Source organism: Henckelia pumila, chromosome 1 (genome assembly GCF_033568475.1).
Source record: "Henckelia pumila isolate YLH828 chromosome 1, ASM3356847v2, whole genome shotgun sequence".
Taxonomy (NCBI): domain Eukaryota; kingdom Viridiplantae; phylum Streptophyta; class Magnoliopsida; order Lamiales; family Gesneriaceae; genus Henckelia; species Henckelia pumila.
The window spans coordinates 133,471,191-133,482,585 of NC_133120.1; the positions used below are offsets into that span (position 1 = coordinate 133,471,191).

The 11,395-nt window shown below is 36.4% G+C and overlaps 1 protein-coding gene across 2 annotated transcripts; it reads left to right on the top strand.

Annotated features, from left to right (window-relative positions):
• Positions 1-4,699: 4,699 nt before the first annotated feature.
• On the top strand, positions 4,700-11,092 carry LOC140875728 (serine/threonine-protein kinase Nek5-like). 2 transcript variants are annotated; one of them, XM_073279504.1, is made up of 15 exons: positions 4,700-4,766; positions 5,376-5,508; positions 5,624-5,690; positions 6,006-6,071; positions 6,191-6,237; positions 6,327-6,372; positions 6,515-6,595; positions 6,690-6,732; positions 6,840-6,889; positions 7,149-7,230; positions 7,879-7,928; positions 8,206-8,279; positions 8,579-8,630; positions 8,717-9,268; positions 9,398-11,092. In XM_073279504.1, exons 1-15 carry the CDS (start codon positions 4,736-4,738, stop codon positions 10,799-10,801), a joined length of 2,778 nt encoding a protein of 925 aa, XP_073135605.1. In that variant the 5' UTR covers positions 4,700-4,735; the 3' UTR covers positions 10,802-11,092. The 2 variants fall into 2 exon arrangements, with proteins under 2 accessions (XP_073135605.1, XP_073135606.1); XM_073279505.1 differs by lacking the exon at positions 4,700-4,766 and adding an exon at positions 4,814-4,844.
• Positions 11,093-11,395: the final 303 nt, after the last annotated feature.

Below are 11,395 nucleotides of genomic sequence, written 5' to 3' on the forward strand. Positions count from 1 at the left end.
AATTTGGACATGCTGATCTATTAGCTTTTGCCCTTACAGCAGTCGCCAAGGTTGAGAGTGAAGATGAACCACTGACTTTTAAAGATGCTATCAATAGTAAGAACTCCAAGAAATGGTGGATAGCAATGCAAGATGAAATGAAGTCACTTGAAAGGAACTAAACATTGGAATTGGTGGAACGACCAATTAGACAAAGATTTTTTGGTTTCAAGTGGGTTTACAAAGTGAAGGAAGCTATCCCAGAAGTCGAGGCTGCAAGGTTTAGAGCCAGGCTAGTGGCAAAAGGTTTTACACAACATGAGGGAGTAGATTACAATGAGGTCTTTTCTCCAGTGGTTAAGCATAGCTCCATTAGGATGCTACTGTCATTAGCAGCCAAAGAAGACACGAAAATAGAACAACTTGATTTAAAGACTGAATTCTTGCACGGTGAGTTGTAAGAGAAGATTTTTATGTTGCAACCCGAAGGTTTCATTAAACCAAGAGAAGAAAACAAAATGTGACTCTTGAAAAAATCCCTATATGGTTTAACACCATCCCCACGCCAATGGTATGGAAGGTTTTATTCATTTATGCCCAAGGTTGGCTTCATTAGAAATGAATTTGATAATTGTTTTTACTGTCAGAGAAATAAAGATGGAATTGGTATCTACTCACTACTTTATGTTGATGACGTGTTGGTTGCATCCAAAAGCAAATCTGATACTGAGTTGGTCAAGTAACTATTAAGGAGTGAGTTTGAAATTAAGGAAATGGGGAAGGCAAGCAAGATTCTTGGGATGGAAATCAAGAGAAACCGAAGTGCTGGTTTGCTTTCTGTTTCCCGAAGCAGTTACATCCAAAAGGTTTTGAAGAAATTCAACATGGAAGAGTCAAAACCAGTGCTCACTCCATTAGCACAATACTTCAAACTGTCACTTGAAGATTCACCTAAATCTAAAGAAGAGATTGCTTATATGGAGAGAGTTCCTTATGCAAATGCTGTAGGCAGTCTCATGTATGCCACGGTTTGTAGGATGTTCCAATGCTGCCCTTGGGGTTGCTACCTAAGGGAAGATCGAATGGCCAACATCGATCTGCAGATCAAATCATTTGATCTGCAGATTGATCAAGACCGTTCATGCTTCCTTGGGGTAGCAAGCCCTAAGGGCAGCATGAACTGGTCCTGGTTTGTACTAGGCCCAATCTTGCTCATGCATTAAGCTTAGTAAGTCGATATATGAGTAAAATTGCCAAGCGTCATTAGGAGGTTGTGAGGTGGATTTCTCGATACCTTAGAGGAACAATAAAGTGGGACTGGTATATGAGAGGAATGAAGAGAATGAGAGAGTGGTGAACTGTTTTATAGATGCTGACTTTGCTGGATTTCTTGACTCTAGAAGGTCATTAACAGGATATTCTTTCAAGCATCATGGAAACTTGGCAAGTTGGAAGTGTAATTTGCAGCATGTCGTGTACTTATCCACAACAGAGACAAAATTCATTGCCTTAACAGAGGCAATTAAAGAATCTATTTGGATGAGTGGAATGGCTGGAAAGTTGGAAGGAAAACATGTGAAGTCCAAGGTGTTTTGTGACAGCCAAAGTGGCATACATTTAGTTGAGAGCCAAGTATACCATGAAAGAACAAAGCACATTGATATTAAGATTTATTTTGTGAGGGAAATAATCACAAATGGAGAAGTGTGTGTGGATAAGAACTCAATAGAGGAGAATCCAACAGATGTGATGACCAAATTACTACATGGCCCCAATTTCAAGCACTGTCTAAAGTTATTTCGTCTGGTTGAAGTACAATCTAGCCAAGGTGGAGAATTTGTTGGTTCTGTGGCTTAGATTTGATAGTGGAAATTAATGGGATCAACAAACACTAGAGTCCAACAACTATGCAAATAGAGTCCTAGGAAAATTAGAATTAATTTGGCAGGTGTTTCGTTAGCCACAAATTAGTACGTTTGTATAAATAGGGATTGGTCAGTAAAACCAAAGAAGTCACGAAAAAACCAATTTTTGCTCTCTCAATAAAGCTCTCAAGTTTATCTTCTTCCTTTTGTGTGTGTTGAATCATTTCAATTTCGTGTCCTTCACAGCAGAAATTTATGGTTTCTTATCAGTTAGCCCTTTGATGCAATGGTCTCAAAACCTAAACATGACTTTGTTATGATCCCGATAGCTCCTTGCCTTCGAACCGATGCCTAAAACCACTAGAATCAAGCTATAATTCTAAAGAAAGAGAGAGAGAGAGAGAGAGAGAGAGAGAGAGAGAGAGAGAGAGAGAGAGAGAGAGAGAGAGAGTGTGGTGTGAAGAAATGATTGCCTTGAGCCCCTATTTATAGATGACAGTCGGACCTTCCGATCAGACTTTGGAGCTACCGATCTTTATCCATCGAATGCGTGTCCCTGATTGGATAACACACTGTTACCGATGGAGTTTGGACCTTCCGAATTGGGGTTCGGAGCTTCCGATCTATCTCACGTTAAGTCACCAATCAGAAAGCCCATACTTTCTTATCCAAAGGCGATCGGACCTTTCGATCATGAGTTCAGAGCTTCTGAACTCACCCTATTCCTCCGAAGTACAACGTTGTTTCCGAACTGATCTTCGGAGCTTTCGAATTGTCCAATAACTTGAATCCCTTGGAACTATTTTCGATCGTTCCGAATCCGATTTCCAACTCCTTAAACCCAATTAAGAATCTTAATCATGTTTAGGAAACTTAATTAGGAAATCGGACAACTACAGGCCGAATTCCCGGTTCAGTCTCATATGTTAGACATTTTTTTCGGTTCGGTCCCAAATATTTTTATGTTCTCAGTTTAGTCCTAAACGTTTCAAAAATTAGCTCGAGTTGATCCTTCTATCAATTTAATTGTTAAAACTAACGGATAAAAGACTGATTCACTCCGAGATGATTGACTCCTTTCTCGATTTGGTCCCAAAATTTTCAAAGTTCTCGATTTAGTCCTAAATCTTTGTAAATTTTGACCGAGTTGATCCTTTCATCAATTTTGACTAAGTGGGTATTTGACAGAGCTTATGAGCTCTTGAAAACATCTTATAGGTTGTTTCATAACTTATAAGCTCTTGAAATTTGTTTTACAACTTTTTTTTTCAAACATCTTATAAGCAGTCAAAATAAGTTGTTTGCCAGTTTATAAGCCGTGTTTTTAAAAAAATAGGGTCACATCAATTTTTTTAGAAAAGATCTTATTTTGATGTTGAGTAACACTCCTGTGCAACGGTCTCATTCGTGAGACGGGTCAACCATATCCATATTTATAATAATAAGTAATACTTTTGACATAAAATGTAATACTTTTTAATGGATAACCCATATAAGAGACCCGTCACACGAATATAACCCGTGCAACGGTTGCATACAAGTGTTTGCCTTTGATGTTTCACTTCTCCATATTATCCTTATACATTTTATTAAATACCCACAATTTCATCTACCTATTTTTTGTACATAATTTATCAATTTTTCTTTAAATTAATTGAAAAATAGATTTATTTTTTTAATATATGTTTAAAATTTATGATAAATTAAAAATATTTTTTTATATATTACTATTTAAATTACTTTCATAGTATTATATCATTTTTGGTATTTTGACAATAGAAAGATCTTATAATATCAAACACATCAAAATCTTGAGTCATTTAAAATAAGTTCATCCGAACACTTTAATAGCTTATTTTTAAAATAAAACCTGACGACATACAAGTTGTTTTTAAAAAGTTTAGCCAAACACCCTCTGAGTTGGCCTCAAAATGACTCAATTAAAAATGGATAAATTTATCAATATCAACAATTACAAACTTTTATTTAATTTATTACTCATTTTTCCATAAAAATCGAAATTATAAAAAAAATCCCTAATTAAAAAAATTGAAACCTCAGTTCTTAAACATTTCAATGGAAAGATTAAAAAAACATAATCGACGAAAAATAATTCTAAATTCAACCAAATTACGACTTTAATGGAAAAAATTGTTTTTTATTTTAAATTTTTTGAAAAACAACCAAAATTTAAAGTTATATAGAAATGTCGGAATCCAATAACTAGAAAATGTTGTTAGGGTGCGAAAAAGAAAGGCGGATTTAACTGCTAGAGATAAATTATGTGCAGCAACGTCATTTTCATTCTCAATGTTGAGTCAAATTTTTTAGTGTGATAACAACGAGAAATAAAACTTTTTTGTCCCAGCTTGAATTTGATTAGAAAATAGCGCACCTGATTTGGGTTTTGGGAATTTTAGTCGTATGACAGTCATATGTCATGTTTACAGTTATTTTTGACCGTTAAATCGACAAAAGAACCAACTCGATCAAAATTTGTAAACGTTTAAGACTAAATCGACAACGCCGAAACATTTGTGATAAAACTGAGAAATGAGCCAAACATCTGGGACTGAACTGAGTTTTTTTCCGTCACATATCATGTCTACGGTTATGTTTAACGGTTAATTTGACGGAAGGATCGATTCAATCAAAATCTGTAAACCTTTAGTACCAAACCGGGAACGTTGAAACATTTGAGACAAATCGAGAAACATACCAAATATTTGAGACTGAACTGGGATTTCCCCCAATCTAAAATAAAAATTAAATTTGAATTTCAAAATTTTACGAGACAGGACCATTATCAATCTTTAAAGCTGGTAAAATGTTTTTTTAGGAACTTTTCCCAAACATTCTCTTTGTTCAGGTTAAGAATCATTTTCAGTTCAATGACAGCTCAGAAAAGATATGGCACAAATGGTAAGGCTTCTTGCAGTGAATCAACAATTCTCACCCCTTGTCCATGAGTAAGGATTGAAGAAATGCAGTTGGAAAGATGTAATTTTTTATCCTACCATCATAAATCTCATTATTATCAACTGCTAAATCAAATTTAAATCCTCAACTTGATGAAATTAAGGTGAAAAAAGGAGTGGTGGGTCTCCCCGTTTGATGACAAAAAAGGAATTAAAAACCATAAAAGAAAGAATAAAATACGAAAATTAACATAAAGTGCAGTCTCGCTCCCTTGCTTTCATTGATTGTGACCTATTAAATTTTTTTTTTTAACTTTCTTGCGCCCAGAAGGCTAGGTAGATTGCATTTCACTGTTTGCTTCATTTTCAAGAATTTAGTGCTTGCGTTTGTTCACATTGATGTTCTTTGTGTTGCTTCTGTTAGTGGGTCTTTTCTCGGGAATTAAGATGCGAATGGGTTAGATGGGAAGGAGAAGATCTAAGTATTAGGTTCAATAATACTGCAGTTTCATTGTGTCCAATATATGTACATATGCATATGTGAACTTGGACGAATCGAGATTGCCATTTTCTGGGCTCTGTGTGTGTTTTACTAACATGAGTTGAAATGTAGTGAAATTGTTATTTGGGGTTCAAGATTTGTGCGTGATGGAATCAAGAATGGACCAGTATGAGCTAATGGAACAGATTGGCCGTGGAGCTTTTGGTGCAGCAATTTTGGTCAATCACAAATTGGAAAAGAAAAAGTATGAGTTTGCGGTTTGTAAAGAAGTTACTTGATTCGTTTATCCAAGATTTATCAGTAATTGTTTTCCTGTTTATTGAAACTTTATTTGATCTTTTTTCGTTTCTCTAACGCAGGTATGTGCTTAAGAAGATTCGATTGGCTCGACAAACGGAACGTTGCAGAAGATCAGCTCATCAAGAGGTTTATTGATATTTGATGTCATTTATATATTTTATCAACTTAATTAGAATGTGTGTTGTTTGCTTTTTTTGATTCTATTGTTTGGTGTTTTTGTACCTGTTTGGCATCCTTAGTATTGATCTTTGATTTTTCAAAAAAAAAAAAAAGGTATTGATCTTTGAAATCTTGTGCTTCTTTCAAGTAATTTGGTTTGGTAATTATCTGGAAATACTCACGTAATCGCTGGATTTCTCAGTTGGTAGAAAAGGGAATTGATTTATGATGCTTCAATTGTGCTGAAATGCAAGAGGGGTCTTTTGGTTTATGAATATGCAGATGGCCTTAATTGCTCGGATACAACATCCGTACGTCGTTGAGTTCAAGGAAGCTTGGGTGGAGAAGGCAAGGGATCTTGAGGCTTCTCATTTCTTGTTTAATTTTCCTGCACACTGATCCAGAAAATATGAATTTAATACGTCATTTTTTTCTACTTGACTGTAAATTTCCAAATGCAAATGCAGGGTTGCTATGTTTGCATAGTTACTGGGTACTGTGAGGGCGGTGACATGTAAGTTTTACTCAGAACCATTTAAACTGGAAAGTACTAAACCATGTTTGATTGACGATTGTCCATTTCTAAATGTTTGCCTACAACAGGGCCGAGCTGATGAAAAGAGCCAATGGACAATACTTCCCTGAGGAGGTTGAAGTTCTTTGGTTTTTATTTGCAATATTTTTTGGGATATGTATATTTTGTTTTGATTAAGTCGAACCTTCTTTTTTTCTGCTCGGTTTCTGTCTTATCATTAAGTAGTTCAATAATGTTAATTTTGTACAATGTACAGAAACTATTGAAGTGGTTCACTCAACTACTGTTGGCAGTGGACTATCTGCATTCCAATTTTGTTCTACACCGGGACCTTAAAGTGCGGATCTGAATACTGGGGTTATAGTTTGTTTAAGTTCATGTAGTCTCTGAAATAATTCTGCTAACTGGTTGCTATTCCACTTTCCTGGCAGTGCTCTAACATCTTTCTTATGAAAGATCAAGATGTTCGTCTTGGTATGTCACTTTCGTTTCCTTTTTTATAGTTATATATCTTCATTCAGTGTTTGCCGCTGTACAAATTAATTGTTTTCTTACAATCCTTTCATTTGAATTTTGAGCAGGTGATTTTGGGCTTGCTAAAACTTTGAAAGCTGATGATTTGGCTTCTTCAGTAAGTGCTTGGATTTTTGTTTGATCACAGAGGTGTTTTAGAAGTAGGGATTTGTAAATCTTCAAAACGTGTGAAATGGCTGATGAGGTAGACAAAACTGCTAGCTTTTTGTGCATCTACTTCAATTTCTTGAAAATCATGCAGTGGTTTTCAACTATCATACCAAATGCTAATATCGTTTCCACTCGTACATAATTCTGTCAGACAATAGGGTATAATTTTTTGATAATCTTATTGTTGTCTTGTTTTTCGTACGCAGGTTGTTGGAACTCCCAATTACATGTGCCCTGAACTTCTTGCAGATATTCCATATGGTTTTAAATCTGATATATGGTCCCTCGGTATGCCCATTTTTCATTTTTATGTTATTTGACTAAGGATCATGATCCTACTTGCTTTGTGATGATAAACCTAAGTCTTAGTTATGATTGGCCCTTGCTAAACACTTCGAAGTAGGAAAGTTCCTACATGTGCTGTTACGACCACACGGATAAAAAAAGGAATAACAAAAAACAGAACGAATAATAAAACTCAGCCAAGGAACAAGTCCTTTACAAGAAGAAATACCAGCAATCCTCTTGCCCCTAGTCCAACCTAGCCTAACAACTAAATTACTGTGAAACAAATTAAAAAAGAAAAAGCGTGAATGCCGTGCCCTCTTGTAACAGTTCTTTATTTATTTCATTCCCCTTCCTAGATTCTTCCAATAATGGTCTAGGCCCTATATATTTCGGTATGTAAAATGTGCATAAAGGTCATCTGTACTATTACTACAACACAAAAGTCTTTACCCCATGCCATTAATGATATTTGTCTCAACATATTTTTACATGTACATTGTACAGTGCTTTGATATTGTACGTGAGCTTATAAATCATTAAGAGTTTTAGCTTTTTTGCCATTGTGTCTTGTATGCAAGGGTTCATGGCTGAATCACATATTGTCAGTTCAACTAACTCATTTATTCTGATGTCCGGTTTGTCATTCAGGCTGCTGTATTTATGAAATGGCTGCTCATCGTCCCGCATTCAAGGCCTTTGTAAGATTTCCCGTATTTGTTTATTTATGATTTTCTTGCCTCTAGAGCTGCACAAGCCACAAAGGCCTAACATAAGAAACACATATGAGAAAATCATTGCAGTTGAAAACAAGTTACATATTTCATCTGTCTCGTTCATTGTAAATCCAATGTTTTTGTTTGCTCTCTAGACACTTTGCGACCCTTTTACCTGCATTTTGTTTTCCAGAAGTTCAAATGGGTAACTAATTATTTAAGTACATTTTAATGCTCTTTAACAAGTCGAATACCTCTTCAGGACATGGCAGGCTTAATAAGCAAGATTAACCGATCTTCAATTGGCCCTTTGCCTTCCTGTTACTCTCCAACTTTGTAAGTGCTGAATCTTGTATGGTGTGTTTGCTTTTGTTTACCTAATTTCTCGGGTACTTTCTTTCATCTGTGGCATGTCTTTTTTTTTTTTTGGCTTTCTTTTCTGTCTTTTTGAACTGGTCACAATGATTTACCCTCAGACAGCTAAAATATTTGATGTCATTTGTACTATGAGACCTATTTATTACCCAAAAATGTGTTGCAAAAAACTATTGCCTATGACAAAATCTAAGTTTTGTTCATAATCATGCATATATTGATGTATAAGAAAATAAATAAAGACATTGTTGATACAACAGGAAAACACTTATCAAGAGCATGCTGAGAAAAAATCCCGAGCATCGGTTGAGTGTAAGAACTTCTAGAAACCAGTTCGAGTTTCATACACACATTAGCAATATCCTTAATCTGCATACGCAAATCTCATCACATTGCAGGCATCTGAACTTCTGAAGCATCCATATCTACAGCCCTATGTTGCTCAGTACCGTCCGTCATATAATCCAGAGAAACCTTTTGCCACACATTGTGACAGTAGAAAGAATGTGGCTGAAAGTCAAAGTAGCAACAGTTCTTGTAGTGATAGAGACAGCTTGATCTCGTGTGAAAGGAGTGTGCAGGGCATAATGGTCAATTGCGACCATAAAGCTACTGATACGGACTCCACTTCTATTGATGATGATCTTGGCTGTGGGGAGCTTCGCTTGGGTGATGGTATACAAGAGGTGGATTTTTCATTTAAACCACCACGAATGATTAAAAACATTATGATGGCTCTAAAGGAAGGAAAAACCAGAGAAAATTGTTCTCCTGTGAGAAGCAACTCTGTGAAAGCTAATCAAAGAATTCATATTGATGCATCTCCTAGAGTCATTAGACCCCTCCCTGGCAATTCTGGTCTTAAGGCTACCGCACCATCTGGGGCAGCAACAAGGGCGAGTTCTGATTCTGCTAAACGAGCACATGGAACTAATTCTTTGAAGCATCAGGTGGTAATCATGTCATTTTACGCCAAATGTGTGACGCTTTTTGCGGTTTTCTAAAAACCCTCAAGATGGGGTCTCTGTAATTTTTTCAAGCCATCTATTTTACTCAATTTTAGTTATTGTACCTTGCAGTTACCTGTTACAGAATGTCCCCCGAAGACCAAAGCTCGACATGAAGGGCTCCCACCTTCTGGTCCGGTAAAGGCAGCTGCAGAAGATGTAGTCTCTGTAAAGATGAGACTTAAAACCCCTCCTGGTCTGCATAGACAACCATCATTTCCTGCACGGATAAGGCAACTAGGATGTGACCCTCCTATTGTTGTTAATTATAATGAAAAGATCGGTCTTAGTGATGCACCGGGACCTGAAGCTTCGAAAATTTTGCATACTCCAAGAGAAATTATGCAGCAGCTTCAGACAGAGAGCTGCAATTCTGCATCATCTTCTGTGTCTATTCAAAGACTTGAGCTTTGTGATGTTGTGAAAACTCCTTTTCCAAGCATGTCAAAACTGGCACCTCCGAGTTGTGGGCAAGAAAATTTCCAAACCACTCATCAGCAAGAAACTGAGATTGATAGCAATGAGTCTAGACCGAGCTGGTCGACTTCTTCCTCATCACACTCAGAGAGACTAGAAAATTCCTCCAAGAATGGCGGTGGGAATAACTATAAATCTATAGTATGCTCCACAGGAACATTTGAAAAACACTCTGATCCTGAGTATATGAGTTCCAATGCAACTATGGAAATCCCCTTGTCTAGCACCAAAAATTTACTTTTAGGCAGAGAAGATACTTCAGCGACCAGTCCTAGCAGTATGGCTGATCGTTTGGCTTTGTCAAACGTCATTTCAACCCCGAGTGGCGATGACAAGTTCATGGTTAAGGAACTAAATTCATCAAACCAGAAGAATTTGCTGCCAGAAAAGGGAATTCTTGTGCAAAATGCAGTAAATGAAAAGCAAGCCGGTACTCATCTTCCCCCAGCTTTTGACGAAGTTATACATGTGATACGTCACAGTAGTTTTCAAGTTGGAACTGATCATACATTACACGAAAATGTCCATAGCAACATGGATATTGGTAAGCTGATAAATGTGGTAAAAGATGAGTATGATACCAAAGATCCATCTTCTTCATCACCTTCAAAACCATCTATTTTATCTGAGAAAGTGACGTATCCTGAAAATCATGAGATTCCTAATCCAAGTCTCTCTGAAGATCCAGTCACCAAGGAAATAGACATGACTAACATGAATCAAGATTCTCTTGAACCATCAAAACTAAACTCTTTCCCAACACTGGAGGAACCACGAGCCAAGGAAACGTTAGATGTCAATTCTTTCAGGCAAAGAGCAGAAGCACTTGAAGGACTTCTAGAATTGTCTGCGGATTTGCTCCAGCAGAATCGACTTGAAGAACTCACCGTTGTTTTGAAACCTTTTGGAAGGGAAAAGGTCTCTCCGCGTGACACTGCTATTTGGCTGGCTAAAAGTCTTAAAGGGATGATGCTCGACGAGACCGGACGTAATTCTTGAATTCTGGTGTTTGTCCTCTCTCTTTTCTCGTTCAACATCAAAGCTGGTGACTTTCTCGTTCAACATCAAAGCTGGTGACTTGTGTCATGTGTGTAACATTTCCTTGATTCAATGTTTTTTTTTTGTAATTCACAATGCAGTACCTGTATATAGCATAAAAATTCATTCCTTCTATGCCAAAATTTAAGAATACCATTTAGAATTTGTTGAGATCAATATGTCATGTTGAGATTCTTCGGAGTCTGAAGTTTAGTTGTATGTCTTGTTGGGCCCAAGTTTATATAAGATTCATTAATTTGTCAATGCTTCTAAAAGTTTTGCTATTATTCTGGTTCATGTTTTCTTCCTTTTTCTTTTTTTTTTTTCGTTCATGTTTTGTTCCTTATTTAATTGTTCGTGACATAATACGTAGAGTTATTTATTATCATCTAGTTCAAATGAATCAAATCTATCTTACAATTTTTGGTTATGGGGTGGCCATCGAGTTAGGTTTATGGGGGTTCAGGCTTTTTCTGCTGGGATATCCCAAAAAATATATGATTAAAAGTTGGGTAATAAATTTAGGGAGTGTTTGCAATAGATTGTGCTTTTGTA